We start from the raw sequence: 23,058 nt of genomic DNA, 5'->3' as shown, positions 1-23,058 counted from the left end.
TGGATTGTGTGAATAGGATGCGTTTCATACAAGATCTGGCAACTGGTCTACATTAGACAAACCTATTGGTCCGATTATTTATATAGGAGTTTGGGCCATGCAAATTACGGGAGTTTCCCGGAAGAAATAATAAACCGGGAGGGATCCGGGAGATAGGGCATAAAAACGAGAGAAACCCGGGAAAAACGGGAGTGTTGGCAGCTATGTTGAGAACTCATGTAACGTTTTAGTTCTACAAGAAGACTATGGCCATGTCCACACGTACACATTTTCATTTTCAGTAGCTACACATTGCAACGCAAAAAACTATTGAAAACGCTGACAAAATCATGCCAGACAGTAAGTGTGCCACAAACATAGAAAAACATTGGGCCTCATTCACCAACATCTTCCTAAGTTTTCTCTTAAATATGTTCTTAAGAAGGTTCCTAAGAAAAGTCTACGTCGGATTCATGACGTGTTCTTAAACAGCAGATTTGTTCACACCTGCGTTCTTAGGATTGATGAATCCCACGTCTTCGTAACTGAAAGCGCGTGCCAGTTTTCTAATTAGCATAAGAAAACGCCCCGCAACTTCCCATATAAGGACATGACACTTCCTGTGCACCTCCTGGGAGACAGATTTTAGGAGATTGTCGGAGCCGCGGTGGAGGAAGTACTGAATCTCAGTACTTAAATAAAAGTACAAATAACCAGAGACATATTTACTTTAGTAAAGTAGGCTAGAATATGTCCATTACCACAAACAAGGCCTGGCTTTGAAAAAAAGTTCCCATCCTAACCAGCATAAAACGGAAATGTGTTGTTAGAATCGGAATGCGGTTGCTTTTATTCATGGATGTATTTTATTTTCTTTAACCATGCAAGTAAGCAAATAAAGTGTGTGAAGCAGCACAAATGCGGAGAGTGAAGAGGTCCAGCCAAATAAATAGCCTAAGATATGAACGCATCTTACGCAGCCTGGCGGAGGAGTAAACGACGCTGTGGAGAGAAATAGATGGCAACTATGATTTAAAAACGGGAATAATAAACAACAAACGTTTTCATTTTCACTTTTACCGGGGGCTGTATTCATAGACAGTATTAGCTGCGCCCGGGCTCCTGGAGCAGCGCAGCCGGCTTGGATCAGCGGTGCCCCACATATAGCCTACAGTATCTATGGCAACCAAACTTTACTGGTGAGACAAACGTGTGACGTCAGGAAGACGTTTTGGCAGGGGGGAAAATATACTGTCTATGGGAGAAACTGATCAGAAAATGTAACGGAACATTGTAGAAATGTAGTGGAGTAGAAAGTATAGATAATTGCTGCAAAATGTAACAAAGTAAAAGTCAAAAGTAGGCTATGCGCTATTGAGTCTACTTAAGTAAAGTACAGATATGCCTACGTGAAAAATGTACTTAAGTAGGCCTACAGTTACGACGAATTTGTACTTTGTTACATTCTATCACTGCATTTTGGCCCTATAAATAGCGCGATCAATCACCAAATAATGCAGGATTTAATCGCTGATGTAAATTGCAGTGTTAGTTTTTTTTTTGCATAATATGATTTTTTTTTTTTCAACAAATGATCAGAAATACATTACAGTACAATACTATGATTGTAAACGACTGTAGAATTAAATAAAATGCAGTAAGCAATCATTTGGAGCAAATTGTCATCCCTCAAATGTGCGTAAGAGTGCTTTTCAGTGTTCGTAGATTTTGTTCTTAGCCAAGAACAAATCCATGTCAAGAAAACATTAGTGAATGCCAGAATCTTCGTAAAAAGTGCGTAAGAAGGGTTTAAGAACACATTTCTTCGTAAGAAGGGTTGGTGAATGAGGCCCATTGTGAGCATGTGTGTGTTGAGTGTCTGCTTGGTTGGCGCATGCTCAGTAGATGGAGCATCCCATTGACTGCCATTCATTTTGGCGTCACTTTGACAGCGAATAACTTAACATCTGAAGCGTTTAAAGACTATTTGTCCATTGTTTATTTCTAAAGAAACACAACACTGTATAAAAGGCTCCATTACCTTGTATCTCACGTTATGGCTCTGTAGCAGATGTTTTTGTAAAAATAGGCTAACGATTGTGTCATAACCACACAACTTACTGTCGCATAGTAGAGGAATTACCGTACAGTACAGGAGAAGCTTGCAGGCAGTTTTGACTTACATTAGCTGTTTAAGTTTAATAACTAATGTTAACTAGCATTTTAGTTAGCAATAATTAGTCTGTGCCTATGTTGTCTCCTAACCTATACCAATGCTCTCCGTCTCTGCAAGATTTGGAATGATTGAGATTTCTCTTGGCACAGCTACCACAAGACTTACAATTTTCAGACAGGTTGCTCACGTCACATCTATGTCGTCAAGCTCAGTTGGAGGCTGCACAGTAACGCTCAGCCATCACCGAAAAAGTACTTCTAATAGAGAGCCGAAGTTACGCCCTTCTATTTCCGGCCAACGGGACCTATCTTTCGAAAGAATATGAATGAGAGTCAATGGAGAGATAATATTTTTTTTATCCCGTTTGAATTGAGCCATGGATTACAAATATGATGTTCGTCAATTTAGAAGATAATTTTTCAACCGAAGAAAATCTTGGTTTGTTGTTAAAGTAAAAGTGTAAGACTGTGAAAATACATAATTACAAAGACTACACAATTCAATGTCGCATGGATGACGTCTGGCTGAAGCTACGATGTCTCTGTGTATCGTACTGGGGATGTAATGTTACTCAAATGAGCAGAGGATCTTGCTTGTTCTTTTCCTTATCTGCTGAAAACACTTCACTGGATAAAACACATCAGGTAAGATAACGTTACATGTGTTGTGGAACATGTGTTGTGGAACAGAGCTAAGCTAGCTAGCTAGCGAGCAAGTTGAGCATCAAGCTAGGTGACGTAAATTGTGTGAGACGAGAGATGTAGTTCACTGAGCAGTTTCACACAAAACTAAGTGGTCATATGACAAACCTATGGCTAACTGAGACTTTCTTCGGTTGAAAAATTATCTTTTAAATTGACGAACATCATATTTGTAATCCATGGCTCAATTCAAACGGGATCAAAAAATAATTATTTCTTTTTCTGAATTAAGGTCCCATGAGGTCCACCGGAAGGGGTGTGCCTTCGGCTCTCTATAGACTTCACTGGTCTCTGTGGAAAACAACAGTGTGACATTGTCCATTTCTTTCTATGTTTAGAACTGAGACGTCCCAACTCAGAGTAGTTTCCTGTATCTGTGTCACGTGGGCTCCACCTCAGCCACGCCTCTTTAGGAGACTAGCGGCAGGTCCTGAGTGTATTGATTCTAACGAGAGAAGCAAACGTGAACACAAATTATGAGCGAATTTTTCACCTCATAATCACCAAAGTATATATTGGACCAATTTTTCACAAGCCACATATCTCCAGAATATTCTGTCACTAAAATGGCATTTTTCAGACGGACACATTAGGAGAAAATGTTTTGAGACCTGTTTCTGTCTCAGGACCAGACTCTCGTGAGATCTGGCAACACAAAGAAGCTAATGTTCGTGAACGCCCTAACAAAACGCTCCGTGATGCTAAATGTCTTTTAGCTGTGTAAATATCTAACGTTAGCAAAAGAACATATTAACAAATTATATAACTTTTCATGTATCCACATGATGTTCACTTAATGTTCAAACGAGGTCACGCCCCGTTAATACCATTGGCGCTGCTTGAAATCTCTTTTAATACATCCATGCTTGAAATGCGCTATTTTTAATATAGAGGATCTTTGCAAGTGTACAGAGCTTACAGCTCAGACAAAAGCAATGTAAACAACAACTGCTATGCGCAAATTAGGGTTATGATGGCAGCGTATCTAACTCTGGTTTCCCTGACCCCACGAATACAGAAATAAATTTTTCCCTAGTCTCCACTTTGGCTGTATTTTTAAAACGCTGCGGTTGTGTTTGTGTGTGGACAAAACTCCACACCACCATATACTCTCTTATTCTCTCTTATTTTGCTGTCCGCAAAATAACGTGTAACGTTAGGCTTATATGGGTGCGGGGGGAAGTTGAGTTCACGCCCCGCGTGTGGCGATTTTTTCAGCCACGTTGCAACGCAACGTGGCGGGTATGTTTACATCAGCTGTATACGGCGTAGGCATACACGTGGATAGCTGAAAATGCGTACAATAACACGCCATTTGGCTTTATGAAAGTGGCTTGTATATTTACGCAAAGTCATGATGCCATGTTGCAAAGCTTATGACCATAGGTGAGGCTTGGAACATAGACTTGATAAATCCCTCTTTTAAAAAAAAAAAAAAAGAAGTCATTAATTCAGTGATTAAGATTGGGTTGTTGCGACAGGAAGTAGGCTGACTACAATGTTATGAAACAGAAAAGATACAGATGCAGTCAGCTGTGAAATATTATTCAATAAAACACTTATGAAAAATGATCTACTTGTTGCACTGCATTATGTTCTAAGGTGTCTCTGTTATTATCGATAATTATGATTGCTTCAACCAACTGTAAGGCTTCTTGGTTTGAAACACAGTTTAGTGATGATGTAACAAATGCCTATAGTGTGCAGCCAGTCATTTAATGGGGTCTTTTAAATAATCACTTGGTTGTTTACCGTGCAGATGAGTGCTAATCATTGTTCACACAAACACCAGTGTATCTGTAGCTACTGAAACAAAAGCTAACTCAACCTGAAACAAGTAGCAAATTAGTGTAAGTTTCACTTTCTGAAGTCTAAATGCTCCTGAGGAAGATTATAAGCGTTGACCTATTCAGACTGACACGGGTTTAAGCGATGTCCTGATTCCTTTTGTAAAAGATGACGCAAAATGACGCATCTTTGTCCGAATTTCCAGTTCAGTTTTTAATTAAATCAAGTAATTGCAGAATGTCTTTATAATCAACAATCTCATTATCAGATTAAGTAGATTACACATTAAGTAGGCTTAATGTACAACTAAATACACATGTATAGTTATATGTTATAGTTACATGAATTAATGCAGGCTGTATGAATCCATTTTGCTCACTATTAAGAAATGATCAAGTCACTTTGATCTTATTAGTTAATGCTTAATGGATCATCAATCAGCCTAACAGTTATTTCATACATTATTTTATATGCCACCAAATTATATTCCAGTTTAATAGAAAAGAGCATTTCATACATAAATGCTTTTAATCAGCTTCTCTGAAAGCAGATATGATGTGACAAAATAATATTTAAATGACCAGTTTCAATCAGCATCACCATATTTAAAAATCTGTCACTCTGTTTGTGTTAGTATCGATGACACCCAACTTGGAATTATGCGTAAACAGTCTTTCCAGTGCAGATTGGTTCTTTGTAAAAAAAAAAAAGGAAAAAAAGAAAGATGATTCATGTTACAATAAGGAAATCTGTTTGCTTCTGTAATAGTTTTTGCAGTATCATTAAGATAATTACTTGAACTGACGAAAATTGAATTGTCTATAGTCTGTGGTAATTAACCTTCAGCTCAAACCTGACTGATGCAACCATTAGTGATTCATGAAGAAATGGCACCAGAAGGATGAGGAAAGAGACAATGCAAGACTGGAGGAATGAGAAGAGCCATTTCACAGAGTGCATGCAGGGGAAGCTCTTACCTATTCAATTCAATTCAATTCAATTTTATTTATAGTATCAAATCATAACATAAGTTATCTCGAGACACTTTACAGATAGAGTAGGTCTAGACCACACTCTATAATTTACAAAGCCCCAACAATTCCAACAATTCCAGTAATTCCCTCAAGAGCAAGCAGTGCGACAGTGGCGAGGAAAAACTCCCTCTTGGGAAGAAACCTCGGACAGACCCAGGCTCTTGGTAGCGGTGTCTGACGAGCCGGTTGGGGGGTGTGATGAACAGTGGCGATAGTAGTCACATTAATAATGGAACAGTGACTGGATGTAGCGGGAAGCTGCAGGGTTCAGCAGGACGCAGCATGACATTGCAGGGCATCGCTGAGCTCAGCAGGGAGTGCAGCAGGACCACGGCGACAGCTGCAACCAGGGTCTTGGTGCCAACGTTCTCCAAGGAAATACGCGTTGGGGAAAAAGCATAAGGACCGGGGAGTAAACTCCCCAGAAGCTAGGATTAGTAACAAGCATTTCTGGGACGGGCTGCACACAAATAGTAATAGTAATAGTAACAGTAATAGAAACAGTAATAGAAAGGGAGAGGAGAGAGCAGCTCAGTGTGTCAAAGGAAGGAAGTCCCCCGGCAGTCTAGGACTATAACAGCGTAACTATAACAGGTAACTAAGAGAGACAGGTCATAAGGAGAGGTAGCTTTTTCGGGCTTAGAACTCTCCCCCTGCCGGATCTGGCTTGGCTGGCCTGCCTCCCTCTACTTTGTTATGTATTATTAATCTAACAATTATGAAGAGAAGCAGTTGGGCCAGTTAGGTGAACACTGCAACTCCTCACCCCTAACTATAAGCTTTATCAAATAGGAGAGTTTTAAGTTCATTCTTGAATGAGGTGACAGTTTCTGCCCCCCGAACCCAGATCGGGAGCTGGTTCCATAGGAGAGGAGCCTGATAACTGAAGGCTCTAGCTCCCATTCTACTTTTAGAGACTCTAGGTACCACCAGTAACTCTGCATTCTGGGAGCGCAGTGTTCTAGTGGGACAATAGGGTATTAGGAGCTCTTCTAGATATGATGGTGCTAGACCATTTAGAGCTTTGTAGGTCAAGAGAAGGACTTTAAACTCAATCCTGGATTCAACAGGAAGCCAATGCAGAGAAGCTAATACAGGAGAAATATGATCTCTTTTCTTAGTTCTTGTGAGAACACGCGCTGCAGCATTCTGGATCAGCTGGAGAGTCTTAAGAGACTTATTTGAGCAACCTGACAGTAGGGAATTACAATAGTCCAGCCTGGAAGTAACAAATGCATGGACTAGTTTTTCAGCGTCGTTTTGAGACAGGATATTCCTAATTTTGGCAATGTTACGAAGATGAAAAAAGGCTGTTCTTGAGGTTTGTTTTAGATTGGCATTAAAGGATATATCCTGATCAAAGATAACTCCTAAATTTCTAACAGTGGTGCTGGAGGCCAGGGCAACACCATCCAGAGTAGCTATATCTCTAGATAATGAAGTTCGGAGGTGTTTAGGGCCCAGCACAATAACTTCAGTTTTGTTAGGGTTTAACATCAGAAAATTATAGGTCATCCAGGATTTTATATCCTTAATGCACTCTTGAAATTTTGCTAGCTGACTGGTTTCGTCTGGTTTGATTGACAAGTATAATTGGGTGTCATCCGCATAACAGTGAAAGTTAATTGAGTGTTTTCTAATACCTCTGGCTTTCAGAGAAGGAAGGGTCTTTATAAATAATGGAAACATATATGATAATATTGGAAAGGACATATACCATATAGTTTTGCATGTTGTATGCTTTGGATGAGATTGTGAAATAATGCTTCATCCTGGTACATCCATTGATACAGCTTTGCTTCCTTATGCCGCAAAACAAATACAACAAGAAAGCCTATTGTGATTTGTTTCTTGTCTTTAGAAACCTCTGGGATGTTTCAATAATACAAAATATTGAATATGTCTTGCCTGAGAAAACACATTCCAATTAATAATTATTTATGAAAAATAAATATAATCTCTGAGTTAATCTTGGAGATCAATTCACAAAACCGTATAGCATTTTTACAGCTGCATGAGTAATGAATAAGCAGACCGTTCCAACACAGAGTCTTCACTGTTGATTACATGAAACAAAATTAGTCACTGCTACTTCTTATTCATTCCTAAACTAAATTTGTCACCTTACTTCCTGCTTTGCCTCTTTGGTACTAGAGGGCGCCACCACTTCTGAGTCATAATTGCTACTCATTGGAGTGTTTTTCTGGGGAGGACAGTCTCCAGGAAATATTCTTTAAGATGAAATGAAAGTAAGAAATGATCAAATATGAGGAAACACTACAAGACTAAATAACTTTTTCCATCTGCAGTGTAGAACAAATAAACATGCACTGAAGACAAAAGGCCATTGTCTTAATGGTATGACAAACCTGCAGACTATTTTGTAGACACACACACGCAAAAAGAGCTTTTCTCTCTTATTGACATTTCTACTTTGTGTTGCATCACTATCATATTCAAGAAGTAGCTTTTCTTCCTTGTTTTTTTGTTGTTGACATGTTTTGGCCTCTTGTTAAAGATTTTTTTTCAATTGCTAAACAACACTGGCCACAACTGAAGCCACATGTGCAAAACTCTAACCACAGTCTGCACTACCAACAGTCACCTGAACTAAACAGTTCACATCTCCTGCAAAACTCATTCAAAGCAACACAACTCTTCACACACGTCTCAAAACAGGCTCAGTGCAGCCAGACACACTAGCATCAAACACCAATACAGAAATTACAAACTTTTCATCTTTACAGTTTGAACAATTTCATTGACTTCACACTACTCAATAGTTTCTTTAAAGAAAATACTGTATATAGATTTTATGTAATATACACATTTTTATGTAAGGTAAACAAGAAGGAATGAAAATCATCAGTTTGCTTCAATATAGTATTTTTTCTCCAGTAATTTATGGAATTACTGGGAAAAAAACTAAAGGTACATACGTAACAGTAACAAAGAATAGTGTGACTAATTGCTTCCACCTCCATTACGTTCTGAAAAACAGTAAGAACGCAGTTTTACTATCGTGAAGATAGTGTTTTTCACTTTTTTTTTTATAACTGTGTACATAACTTCAGACATCTTACCTGGACATATTGGTATCTTTGTTTCTTTCAAACGGTACAGTGTATAATTGTTTCATTCTTTTTGGTGTCTGTATATAAAAAAAAGTCTTTCTGAGCTTTCTCTATATAAATACCATATACATTATGTTTACTAACTAGTCTAAAACAATACACCTGCTTAGGCTTTCAGCTTGAATTGTAATTGCAAATCAGCAGTGTTTGAAATGCACCACACTGAAATCCATAGGCGGAGTTTGACATTCGAGCCAGGGGGGGCAACAAAAAAAAAAAACTCATTGTAGCAGCTGAGACCTGGGAACACAGCACGAGCACATATGGACAAAACAAACATGCTAAATAAACATATGTTTATTTTTTAAAGCAGATTTGAAATTACATTGTAACAATTTAACAATTCGCCCTTATGAAATCCAATCGCGGCACAACTGTGTTGGAGCACAATAGACAGACGGTGGCGGAATTCCCCGACACTTAAATTCAACTAAAATGTAACAGTGAACAATCAGTGTTGGACCTAAAGTCTGTTGAGATGCCTCTCCAAACGCAGAAACCAAGCACAATCACACCATAAAACTTAAGACGCGAAAAAAACCCCAGTATTTTGCCGTAATCCAATGACATGAAAAAAAGTAATCCACAGCGATCAGTAGATTCACGAACAGAGTCACGGTGTATCCAGCAAGGCCTATACAAGCGTCACATTCACCAGTCGGCTCCAAACAGGTGAACGAGGTGAACTTCGCCGTTTAAACAAAGTGGAATAAAACGTATAAAAGTCCAAATCTACACAAAACGCGCAATCAATTAGTAAGATGACAGCAAATTTATATACATGACATTTAGGTAACCTTTAATGCAACATGGGGACGGTAAGATGTCCAGACTAGTGCAACAGTAGCCTAGGCTAATTATCGTTTTTGGTCCTGCATAAAAAAAAAAAAAAAAAAAAAATAGTCGAGAATAATATATTCCACTCATTTTTGAAACAATGCAATTAGCCTACCCGTTTCAGCTACCGGGCCCCCCGCAAACTCCGCGCATGCTGAAATCTATTCTGTTTTGAATGTGTGGTTAACAGTTTTGACAGCAGTGTGTTAGCATTTCAACAAAGTGCTGTAAATCCACAGTGTTGTGCACGTTGTAGTTAAAGTCAAGGGTGCAGGGTTTTGAGAAATGTGTTCCAGCAATGAAAATCTGACTAGAGTTTAGTCCACATGAACTGCTGCTGTGTATACTGTGGTTTGAGTTTGGCACATGTGGCTCCAGTTGTGCCCATTGTCGTTTAGCAAACAAAAAAACCTAACAGCTTTGTGACAGTTTGTCACTATTAGGCTATTCCTAATCTCGTCATCTAAATGTATTTAACTAGCAGGCGTTTTATAGGCTACTTCCAGTACTGCACTGGGAAAAAAAGCATTGTTTATATCTTCCATAATCATGCATCATTTGTCTACTAATCCATTTCTTCAAACACTGTTCAAAGATGGAGTAAAGTAAATTCGTCACTACATTCTATCATATCCATCATCGGACTGAACTAGATGCACACCCGGCAATAGTGGTGAACTACCATGTGGATTTTCCAGTTTGGCATTCACGCCTCTCCTGTCTAGTCCATTTACCTGAAAAGACACTCAGTAAATTCCCCACTGTTACCGTACTTCCTTAAAGTAAGACAGGTTAGGTACTTTAAAAGAAATTAAATTAACTTCCTTGTTATTTTAAATTGAAGTTTGTCTGATACAGGATATATGTTTACTTTGAAGAGTCACTGTTGTTACCAGCAGCTTGTTGTGAAGCATGCAGTGCAATGTAGCACAGTGGTTTGCACAGAATGCCTTGCAGTTAATACTCAAGAAGACCCCGAAAAAGGTTCAAATTGAATCTAGTAATTCAGAAAACCAGAAAATAGATAAAAGTAATAGAACATAATATACTAGCGGAGTTGTGTTGTGATTACACACTGTATTACAATACATCTGTCAAATGTGGGATAATAACTATTTTGGAAGATGGGAAGTGTTATGATAGTTACTTATTGATATCTTCTTTTTATAAGCCTGTTGTTGAATGATCTGGGAACGTTTGACGAATTTGTATGAACTTATTAATATGTTTATTCTTTTGGAAAAACCCACATACTGCTTTCAGTCAGCCTGAGCCCAAACATAGATACAAACAATAGAGAGGACGGTGATTATGTTGAGTACGGTAACTGAAGCTGCATATGAACAAACGACACTCCCATCTTTCCCATAAGTGAGTAGACGATCAAGATTATTTTATGATTACCCCTCCCTTATGCATACCACACACATACGCACATACACACATCATCAACATAGAAGTTCAAAGTGCTTCACATGAAAAGCCATTAGGACAAGATACAAATGAAACCCAAGACAAGATAAAAGGCATATATTGGATTTAAAAAGAGTAAAATAAAGTTATAATACGTAAAATAAAGGTAACAGTGCAGTGAAATATATAAATAAATAGTTTGACATTTTATTTTATGACAGGCAGTGGCAAAAAATATATATAAAAAATATGCTGCTGTAAAGGTCCAATGTGTAGGAATTTCTCCCATCTAGCGTTGAGATCATATATCGCAATCAACTCTCTCGCACCACGCCGTTCAAAGTACGTATTACAGCTACGGTAGCCTTCACGCTTCAAAAAGCCGTTCTCTTGCTCTTTTCAATATCCTTTTTCTTTTTCTGGGTGAAGAAGAAAACTCCTGTTTCTGAAATTTGGATTTTGAATATGTGTGGTCCTCCATGTTTCCTTCTTCAAAGTTGCCGGGGCCGGGAAGCTACGATACCCATTAGCAGCATTAGCATCACCTGTGAGTTTATCATGTGACAGTGAAAGGCGGAGCAGAATGTCCTGTATGTCCCTTACCGGCTAACGTATTCCAAGATGGAGCATGAATATGGAGCGTCTACCCCTGTTCATGCGAATGCAAATGTATAATTTTAAGCCAAAAGGAATACTTGGAATTGATGGTGGAGGTAAATATTCATGAAAATGGACAAGTTTGTGAACGGCCAACACAGATTTTGATAATGGACAACTAAACACGTTACACACTGGACCTTTAAATGTTCCTTAATGCACAAATAAACAGCTCATAGGCCCACCAAAACAGAAATCAGCCACATCAGGAGGATTCAACATGGAAGTGGACATATAAACAGTAAAACAATGGGAGACTAATTCATGTGATGTTCGAGGTAAAGTGCTGAATTAAATACAATAATTCATAAAGCTATATTAGAATTTACATTAAAAATGCTATTAGTTAAAAATCTAATTTGCTTTTAAATTATCAAATAAATCGTGCGAGGCTTTTGTGTATTTTGGCTTCATTTTAGGAACTTGTTTTTGTCTCCTTGACTGACTGGAAAAGTGTGTGGTTCACAAAAGACCTTCAAACCAGGAAGTTTTTTTTTGTAGATGATACATCTGATTGGTTTCTGAATGTTCGTGATTGACTAGGTGGGGCTAAATTTGACTTTAACAGCAAAGATACTTGAGGCGATACTTATTATTCAAATGCCACTTTCAAAATGCCACATTTAAAACAAAATGAAGAGATCCAGTGAATTATGGATCAGTTTAAGAAATTAAGAGACTTTTCACATCCCTTCTAGTCCATTTACCTGAAAAGACACTCAGTAAATTCCCCACTGTTACCGTACTTAAAATAAGACAGGTTAGGTACTTTTAAAGAAATTAAATTAACTTTCTTGTTATTTTAAATGGAAGTTTGTCTGATACAGGATATATGTTTACTTTGAAGAGCCACTTTTGTTACCAGCAGCGTGTTGTGAAGCATGCAGTGCAATGTAGCACAGTGGTTGAAAAATATGACAAAATGATTTTACTTTTTTTTTTTTGGCAAGCCTGGAGCTTTTTTTTGTCTATGGTTTGCATGTCATTAATATTAAGAATGCCTTGCAGTTAATACTCAAGAAGACCCAAAAAAAGGTTAAAATTGAATCTAGTAATTCAGAAAATCTGAAAAAAGATAAAAGTAATAGAAAATAATGTACTAGCGGAGTTGTGTTGTGATTACACACTGTATTACAATACATCTGTCAACTGTGGGATAATGAGGTCATTTTTAGAATATGACTGTATTTGGGAAGTGTTATGATAGTTACTTATTGATATCTTCTTTTTATAAGCCTGTTGTTGAATGATCTGGGAACGTTTGACAAATTTGTATGAACTTATTAATATTTTTATTCTTTTGGAAAAACCCACATACTTCTTTCAGTCAGCCTGAGCCCAAACATAGATACAAACAATAGAGAGGACGGTGATTATGTTGAGTACGGTAACTGAAGCTGCATATGAACAAACGACACTCCCATCTTTCCCAAAAGTGAGTAGACGATCAAGATTATTTTATGATTACCCCTCCCTTATGCATACCACACACACACACACACACACACACACACACACACACACACACACACACACACACACACACACACACACACACACACACACACACACACACACATCATCAACATAGAAGTTCAAAGTGCTTCACATGAAAAGCCATTAGGACAAGATACAAATGAAACCCAAGACAAGATAAAAGGCATATATTGGATTTAAAAAGAGTAAAATAAAGGTTACAGTGCATTGAAAGATATAAATAAATTTGACATTTGAAGTTTGACATTTTATTTTAATGACAGGCAGTGGCAAAAAATATATATAAAAAATATGCTGCTGTAAAGGTCCAATGTGTAGGAATTTCTCCCATTTAGCGTTGAGATCATATATCGCAATCAACTCTCTCGCACCACGCCGTTCAAAGTACGTATTACAGCTATGGTAGCCTTCACGCTTCAAAAAGCCGGTCTCTTGTCAACATCTGGTTGGTTTCTGAATGAATTAAGAGACTTTTCACACTGAACTGTCTGATATTTGCAAAAACCAGCTGACCATTATCTGATTTTACAAATAATTTGTTATAGATAAGATGATCGATGCCCCAATGTCCTACACCAACTCTTCAATAATTCCATATACATATACAAGCTGTTTGCTTGTCCAGGAGGAAATATGTAATTAATTGAACCAATTTGATTACCGCCATGTTGGTTGCAAGACAGGTTTTTTAGTTCCTGCTAAACCACATGCTCATCAATCTGATCAAAGCGGTAAGGAGTTTCCACTTCCTCCAAAAATACTATATATACTGACAACTAATTGTTCTAAAAGTCACTGACTCCTGACTGCAGCTGAAGGTTCAACGTGGGACTTCCAAGACATCACAGGTATTAATCCTCTTGTCTAACTTTTTAACTCTGTGGTTAATTGTAGTTCTCATTCAGGCAACCATGCCCTCTGCTATGTTACCCAGTTGATCACTGTGTATATAACAGGACTAGGTTTGTCTTTTTCAGAGATGAAGTGGGCTTTGTGCCTGCTATCTGCAGGTCTTTTCCTGTGTTTGCAAAACCATGTGAATGCCGGTGAGTACTTCTACTGTATATCAAATATAAATAAATTAAACAGTCGTTATGAATTTATATTAAATAGTCTCCTACTACAATTAGTTTTGACATTTAGATAAAAACTAAATACTGTATAGGAATATGTGCATATAGTGTATAATAATCACTGAATTGACATTTTACACTTGAAAGAAATCTGCATCATAGCTTTAGAAATCCATTGAAAATAACATCAATATAAGCACAGAATAAGAAAATGAAGACGACTTAATCAGAGACCAGACTAACTGAAAGATGTTTTGTGCCTTCAGAACAACGTTTGAGCAGGAGTGTCATTGAAAATGCTGTGCTTGAAGCCAAGGCAACAGTGGATTCAACTTATGAGTACTCCAGAAGAGTGTGAGTGTAAAACCTGCTGAACTGCTACACAAGTTCTGCAGTGATAGAGAAACAAATGGCATAACATGAGCGTTTATGAAATACATTCAAACTGCAAGTTGTGCGGTACCAGAAGTAATAACATCTCAGTGCTCATAAATTCGACCTCTCCATACAATACAGGAGCCTTGATCTGTGAGGAGGAATACAGCGAATCCTTCAGACATCCTGAGGCTGATGAAGCAGCCTGTTGGGCCAAGCCTGCATGTGCTGCGTGCGTGCTGACTATATGGATAATGCTGTTAATCTGATCAAGAGATCTTTGAAAAGACGTGAAAAACGCTCCATAAATGACACAGGTGTGTATGCAAAATAATGTTCTTTTAGTTTTCCATACAGGGGGATAAAAGTCACAGTAAAAATGTCTATTCTTTGTCTCTGGTAATTAGATCTGATCTCTGACGACGACTTGAAGGTCATTGCTGATCTGACAGGCTGCTCTGCCCAAGTCCGTATCCCTTCCTGCAGGACAACTCCCAATTTGGACAAGTTTCGCACTGGAAGCAGCAACTGCAACAACAAGTAAGGCAACTGCTAAATAGCAAGATTGATGGGTGGACCATAAAAATAACAACTGACAATTAAAACCACAGCTAAGTGACTAACGTTTTTTTTTTAACCTGGGGCCGAACTGAATTTTGCCAAAGATTTTCCTCCTGGTTCTCTGTCTTTTTCTTTAGACATGTTAGTGACCGTTGCATTGCTAATATTCTTTGTTGTTGGATTGTCAATTATAGTACATATTGTGCATGGCACTGTACAACTACATGTGAGACAAAAAGAAGGAATAATAAAGGATTTATTTTTTTCTTGCCTAGAGTAAACAGCCGCTTAGGATCCTCCAACACACCTTTTGCCCGCTGGCTCCCTGCTGAGTACCAGGATACAATCTCTCTGCCTAAAGGCTGGGACCTTGAGCGAAAAGTCAACGGTTTTCTTCTTCCTTTGGTAATATATATATGTATATGTATATCCTCCTGAGGAGGTGGAAAAAGACAATAATACTGAACAAAGTATAGAACCGTAACATTTAATCACATCTGCCTTAATGCTTAAGGTATTAGCTTGTGCCACTTTCACCAAGGTGCTCATTGTCTACATCTTGTCCACAGGTAAGGGATGTGTCCAACAGAATCCTGAGCACAGCAAACGCTGATGTAGAGAGCGATCCAACCTACACTCTCATGGTGACATTCTTCGCCCAGTGGACTGACCATGACCTTAGCCTTACTCCTCAGTCTCCTGCCATCCGCTCATTCAGTAATGGTATTGACTGTAACCAGGGCTGTGAACGCACAGAGCCCTGCTTTCCCATTCAGGTCAGTGTCATGCATTACACAAGAAAAGATGTAAAAACACACACACACACACACACACACACACACACATATACATATACATATACATATATATATATATATATATACTGGATGCTAATTGCTTCTTGTCATCTAAACAGTTTCCCAAAGATGACCCCCGCTTTGGGGACAAGTGCATCCCCTTCTTCCGCTCAGCACCAGCTTGTGGTTCTGGAAACACAGGCTACATCTTTGGTGCAAGCAATGTCCGTCAGCAGATAAACTCTCTCACAGCTTACATTGATGCGGGTCAGGTGTACGGTGAAGACGATATCAAAGCTCGCTCCCTACGCGACCTCACCTCAGATAAGGGCCTGTTGAGGGTCAACACACAGTTCACTGACAACGGCAAGGAGCTCCTGCCCTTCTCCAGCTCGGCGACCAACATATGTGCTACCCGGGCCCGCATTACTAATGTCACAAATGCACAGGAGGTGCCCTGCTTTGTGGGTGGTGAGTGGCAGCAAAATTGACGTACAGACGTTTAAAGTGTTTGATTCATTCCAAGCATCGCACAGGGCTGACAGAACTATTTTCCTGATTTTATCTGACTTTTAAGGTGACGTACGCACCAATGAGAACATTGCTCTGGCCTCTTTGCACACGCTGTTTGTGCGTGAGCACAACCGTCTGGCCCGTGCTCTGGCCAATCTCAATCCTCAGTGGGACGGAGAGAGACTCTACCAGGAAGCACGCAAGATCATGGGAGGATATATGCAGGTTAGAGAGGGGCTTAGCTGCATGGATTCCAGAAATGTTGCATTGATGATTGGATGTTATGTCCTCACATGGTTTAATTAACTCAGTGTCTTCTCTGTCTTTCAGGTTATCACTTTCAGAGACTACTTACTTCACATTGTTGGTCCAGACATTCTTGCCAAGCAGCTGTCCACCTACCCTGGTTATGATAAAAACGTGGATCCTAGCATCTCCAATGTGTTCGCCACCGCTGCCTACCGATTCGCTCACCTGATGATTCAGCCATTCATTTTTCGCCTTGATGAGCAATACAAGGAACACCCTAAATTCCCCAGCCCATTGCTGCACAAATCCTTCTTCGCACCATGGAGGATCGTCTTTGAAGGTATAGTCAAGATTGTTAACTTGTTATACTTCACCTTAATGGAAAATCAAGAGACTTTGGCCAATCACAGGTCATTTTAGACAGATGCCGTTTCTATTAGCCGTTCCACAAATGCAGACCAGAGATCTTCAACAGGGGCTCCGGGACCCCTAGGGGACCTCAGAGTTACTGCAGAGGGGCCACCAAATATTTTTTCAAAATTTCAAATTTCTTAACATTAATTAAAAAAAAACATATTTATTAGCAAATATAAATCATTTGTGAAAAAAATACAGTGATGATAGAATTACTAGCCTATATGTAAGGTAGTCACTAAAGTAGCCGTCCACTGATCCACATGCATGTTTAACGTTAAATCATGATTTATAAAATCATGCCAAACATTATCATTTTAATAGCTTCTATGCACTCAAAATGTATGTATAAAGGCTTTAGGTCGCCAACACGTTATTGTAGGCCCAGTTTAATATGCAACTTAATTTTCTACAATATATGTAGCAGGGCACATGTGTCAAACTCCGGGTCCTCACAAATTTTTATCCAGCTTGCATATCAATTTAGGTTCAAAGATTAATTAAAAAGACAGGAAACTGTTTTCAAACTGCAATTACACGACACTCAAAGCAGAATTTTGCAGATTCGCTGACTTTGAGATTCAGAAATCCCCACAGAACCAGAGCATTTTCTATATTTAGGTTGTGAAACATGGTTGTTGGGAGTCGGCTGTGTGGCAGCCTACTTTAAAATTGTAATCAGAAAGCATTGTTTTGCTTGATTTGCAATATTCTATGATGGCTAAGGAACTTTTTTGCAACTTCTATTTAAGAAGGCTAAATGAGACATGCAATAATACAGTCAAAAATATTTTACTTTGCATTAATAAAAGCATGTCAATAAACTATACATGCCTGGCCCTTGGGATGTGAGTTTAATTTTCCAGTGTGGCCCTTATAGTGAAATTTAGTTTGACACACCCCTGTAGTAGGGCATCCCTGTTCAGTCTCTCTCAGTTATAAAAAATGTTGAAGACCCGCTTTAGACGACATGATTCCCAGTGGGATCAGCAACAGTAGCTTAAACTTAAAATGTTCCTATCTCTTGTGTTTTTCAGGTGGTCTGGACCCAATCATCAGGGGCCTGGTGGGTAGTAAGGCCAAGCTGAACACGCAGAATCACATGATGACTGATGAGCTGAGGGACAGGCTCTTTAAATTTTTCGCTAAGTTGGCGATGGATCTGGCTTCCCTCAACATGCAGAGAGGCAGAGACCACGGATTACCTGGTATTACACTCATTTGGTCTTTCTATTTCTTTTCTGTTTTGTATCTTTAGAATTTTGTCTGCATCTGAGCCTTTGCAGATCATACATCATCTTAAACATGGCTACTTTTTACCCTGTGTCCCTTTTTAGGCTACAACAAATGGCGTGGGTTCTGTGGGCTGTCACAGCCACGAAATCAGTCAGAGCTGGCTCAGGTGCTCCAGAACAGCAATCTGGCCAAGAAACTGCTGGATCTCTACGGAACACCTGACAACATCGATGTGTGGCTGGGAGGATTGTCTGAGCCGTTTGTCCCAGGAGGAAGAGTAGGACCCTTGTTTGCATGCTTGATTTCCACTCAGTTCCAGAGAGTCCGCCAGGGAGACCGGTACGTTACATAACTGACATTGCTAAAGATTTGGAGATATTTGTGTTACCTGCACCTTTACATTCACTTTTACACAGAGATGGCAAAAGTACTCACTTCCCGTACTCAAGTAGAAGTACAGATAGTTGTGTTAGAAAAAAAAAAGTACTGATTTAACTTCTTTACTCAAGTAAAAGACAGTACAGGCTTGGAAATTTACTTAAAGTATATAAGTAAAAGTAGCCTTGCGAATAACAACCATTTTTTTATGCAAAGCTACCAGGACCACACAAATGTTACTAGAGTGCAATCCAGCTACCCTAACCCTAACCCAAAGCCAGCAGTTTGTGGTGTTTTGGTTGGCACAATTTGCAGCACATTATAACAACATATATTCCCATCCAATTAGAGTGAATTTGGTATTGATGACGCAAAAAATAATAATGGTAACTCCACTGAAATTATTTGAAACTAAAGTAACAAGCCAATTTTTTTAAATGTAAGGAGTAGAAAGTAAAAAGTCGGCACAAAAATAAATAGTAACGTAAAAATATCTGAAAAATCTACTTGAGTACAGTAACGAAGTATTTGTACTTCATTACTTCCCATCTCTACTTTTACATTCAAATAAACACTAAAACTGCACTATTGACTGACATGTACTGAAGATGTGGAAATTGCTGTGCTTGCCACACGTTTAAAGATGAACAAACTTTCAATTTCAGACTTTGGTGGGAGATCGAGGGAGTCTTCACTAAGGCCCAGAGAAAGTCCCTGAAGGACGTATCACTGGCCCGCATCATCTGTGACAACACTGGTATCACTGATTTACCAGTTAAGCCCTTCCAGTATCAGGCCCGGCCACAGTCCGGTTACACTAAATGTAATAAAATCCCGGCCTTTGACCTCAGACCATGGAAGGAGAGTATTGTGTAGGAATCCTCACTGCAGCGGTCTGACTAAAGACCGCTACATCTTAGAGCATCTGATTTTTACGTGACCTTTCTTCATGTTCCTGCTGACCTGCTTGCTTTGTTGTGTGTAATGAAATACTTTTCCTTTATCCACATTTTTAATAATGAGAGGGCTATTTTTACGTTACATTTCGTTAACTGCTGGAATTAATTGTGATTGCTGTAAGTGCTTTAGCTTTCAGTTGAAATGTGATATTTTCTTAGTTCCTTTTAATTTGATTTGTTTCTCTCTTTAAAATGCAATTTTAATGACTCATAAATGAAAGTGAACTCTAAAAAAAATGCTGGGCATTACAAGGCATGTATTTTTCAAAAAAGAAATATGTGGAATATAATCTTGTTTGTCTTAAGAGTTGACAATTTACATCACATTAAATGAGTGTTATTCAAACAACTATGACTCAGTATTTCATTTTTAGAACAATATTTCCAAGATCTCTGGTGAACTGAACAACATTGGACCAGGAGAAATGTATAGCAGGGGTAAATAAATAACATGTAATAAAATAATATAATTATTTGATTTGGCTGTGTGTCACAGTTTAAGCTCTCACACATTTAATCTGCATTATCTTGAAACTTTAAATTAGGAGAAAATTTGCATAATTTATGATATACTTTATACTTAAAGTATGCCATTTTGCTTAGGTGAACTCCAAATGTGTTAGCAGTTTGATTTGGTTACCTTTCACCAAATATGAATTTTTTTTATTAATAAGGGAAAAAATTGGACTAATTAACCCTGACAAAGCACACCTGTGAAGTGAAAACCATTTCAGGTGACTACCTCATGAAGCTCATTGAGAGAACACCAAGGGTTTGCAGAGTTATCAAAAAAGCAAAGGGTGGCTACTTTGAAGAATCTAAAATATAAGACATGTTTTCAGTTATTTCACACTTTTTTGTTAAGTACATAATTCCATACGTGTTTATTCATAGTTTTCATGCCTTCAGTGAGAATCTACAATGTAAATAGTCATGAAAATAAAGGAACACATTGAATGAGAAGGTGTGTCCAAACTTTTGGCCTGTACTGTAACTATAAGCTAAAACGGCCTGGGCCTATTGCTTTGGAAAGCCTTAAGGGAGAAACTTTCGGCAATCACCGGTGCTACGTGCCACATATTGCATAATAATAATAATGTCTCCTTGCAGCTGACAGCCACTGCCCAAGCGGAGTTTGAGGCTAATATCATGTTTATGGCTTTACGTCAAACGCGCCTTTATCAAGGTAGACGGAAACAATGAATCGCACAGTTGTCAATCTGTGATGTGACCACAGACTGTAATGAGTTCAATATGCTGCTGTAAAGGTCCAATGTGTAGGAATTTCTCCCATTTAGCGTTGAGATCATATATCGCAATCAACTCTCTCGCACCACGCAGTTCAAAGTATGTATTACAGCTACGGTAGCCTTCACGCTTCAAAAAGCCGGTCTCTTGCTCTTTTCAATATTCTTTTTCTTTTTCTGGGCGAAGAAGAAAACTCCTGTTTCTGAAATTTGGATTTTGAATATGTGTGGTCCTCCATGTTTCCTTCTTCAAACTTGCCGGGGCCGGGAAGCTACGATACCCATTAGCAGCATTAGCATCACCTGTGAGTTTATCATGTGACAGCGAAAATGCGAAAGGCGGAGCAGTATGTCCTGTATGTCCCTTACCGGCTAACGTATTTCAAGATGGAGCATGAATATGGAGCGTCTACCCCTGTTCATGCGAATGCAAATGTATAATTTTAAGCCAAAAGGAATACTTGGAATTGATGGTGGAGGTAAATATTCATGAAAATGGACAAGTTTGTGAACGGGCAACACAGATTTTGATAATGGACAACTAAACACGTTACACACTGGACCTTTAAATGTTCCTTAATGCACAAATAAACAGCTCATAGGCCCACCAAAACAGAAATCAGCCACATCAGGAGGATTCAACATGGAAGTGGACATATAAACAGTAAAACAATGGGAGACTAATTCATGTGATGTTCGAGGTAAAGTGCTGAATTAAATACAATAATTCACAAAGCTATATTAGAATTTACAATAAAAATGCAATTAGTTAAAAATCAAATTTGCTTTTAAATTATCAAATAAATCGTGGGAGGCTTTTGTGTATTTTGGCTTCAGTTTAGGAACTTGTTTTTGTCTCCTTGACTGACTGGAAAAGTGTGTGGTTCAGAGATGCCCAAAGACCTTCAAACCAGGAAGTTTTTTTTTGCAGATGATACATCTGATTGGTTTCTGAATATTTGTTCCGTGACTGACTGGAAAAGTGCGTGATTCAGAGATGCCCAAAGACCTTGAAACCAGGAAGTTTCTTTTTGCAGATAGATAGCTAGTTGGTTTCTAAAGGTTTGTTCAGCAAAGATACTTGAGGCGATACTTATTATTCAAATGCCACTTTCAAAATGCCACATTTAAAACAAAATGAAGAGATCCAGTGAATTATGGATCAGTTTAAGAAATTAAGAGACTTTTCACATCCCTTCTAGTCCATTTACCTGAAAAGACACTCAGTAAATTCCCCACTGTTACCGTACTTCCTTAAAATAAGACAGGTTAGGTACTTTTAAAGAAATTAAATTAACTTTCTTGTTATTTTAAATGGAAGTTTGTCTGATACAGTATATATGTTTACTTTGAAGAGCCACTTTTGTTACCAGCAGCGTGTTGTGAAGCATGCAGTGCAATGTAGCACAGTGGTTGAAAAATATTCAACTGTATTTGGGAAGTCTTCTTTTTATAAGCCTGTTGTTGAATGATCTGGGAACGTTTGACGAATTTGTATGAACTTAATATTTTTATTCTTTTGGAAAAACCCACATACTGCTTTCAGTCAGCCTGTGCCCAAACATAGATACAAACAATAGAGAGGACGGTGATTATGTTGAGTACGGTAACTGAAGCTGCATATGAACAAACGACACTCCCATCTTTCCCATAAGTGAGTAGACGATCAAGATTATTTTATGATTACCCCTCCCTTATGCATATCTAAACACACACACACACACACACACACACACACACACACACACACACACACACACACACACACACACACACACACATCATCAACATAGAAGTTCAAAGTGCTTCACATGAAAAGCCATTAGGACAAGATACAAATGAAACCCAAGACAAGATAAAAAGCATATATTGGATTTAAAAAGAGTAAAATAAAGTTATAATACGTAAAATAAAGGTTATAGTGCATTGAAAGTTATAAAATAAATAGTTTGACATTTTATTTTAATGACGGGCATTGGCAAAAAATATATATAAAAAATATGCTGCTGTAAAGGTCCAATGTGTAGGAATTTCTCCCAT

The 23,058-nt window shown here is 38.4% G+C and overlaps 1 protein-coding gene and 1 long non-coding RNA gene across 2 annotated transcripts; both read left to right on the top strand.

Moving 5' to 3' along the window:
- The first annotated feature begins 14,208 nt into the window (after positions 1–14,208).
- Positions 14,209–14,857, top strand: LOC120561342. The gene is made up of 3 exons (XR_005639588.1): positions 14,209–14,262; positions 14,556–14,643; positions 14,806–14,857. It is a non-coding gene; the product is annotated as an uncharacterized LOC120561342 (long non-coding RNA).
- Positions 14,858–14,899: 42 nt separating this feature from the next.
- Positions 14,900–20,120, top strand: LOC120561341 (eosinophil peroxidase-like). The gene is made up of 10 exons (XM_039804413.1): positions 14,900–14,981; positions 15,072–15,204; positions 15,501–15,630; positions 15,795–16,001; positions 16,142–16,493; positions 16,600–16,760; positions 16,866–17,124; positions 18,236–18,406; positions 18,536–18,773; positions 19,478–20,120. Exons 1-10 carry the CDS (start codon positions 14,912–14,914, stop codon positions 19,686–19,688), a joined length of 1,932 nt encoding a protein of 643 aa, XP_039660347.1. The 5' UTR covers positions 14,900–14,911; the 3' UTR covers positions 19,689–20,120.
- The last annotated feature ends 2,938 nt before the right edge of the window (positions 20,121–23,058 follow it).

This window comes from Perca fluviatilis, chromosome 6, assembly GCF_010015445.1.
Source record: "Perca fluviatilis chromosome 6, GENO_Pfluv_1.0, whole genome shotgun sequence".
In the NCBI taxonomy this organism is placed as follows: domain Eukaryota; kingdom Metazoa; phylum Chordata; class Actinopteri; order Perciformes; family Percidae; genus Perca; species Perca fluviatilis.
The sequence above is the reverse complement of the archived record's forward strand: the minus strand, read 5'-3'. Positions and strand labels throughout refer to the sequence as shown.

What these genes read in the sequence shown, in the direction of transcription:
- LOC120561341 (XM_039804413.1), top strand. Translation starts at nt 14,912, where the DNA reads ATGGATAATGCTGTTAATCTGATCAAGAGATCTTTGAAAAGACGTGAA. An exon ending in GGTGCCCTGCTTTGTGGGTG is followed by an intron (nt 16,494 to 16,599) that starts GTGAGTGGCAGC and finishes CTGACTTTTAAG; the next exon opens with GTGACGTACGCACCAATGAG. An exon ending in ATGGAGGATCGTCTTTGAAG is followed by an intron (nt 17,125 to 18,235) that starts GTATAGTCAAGA and finishes TGTGTTTTTCAG; the next exon opens with GTGGTCTGGACCCAATCATC.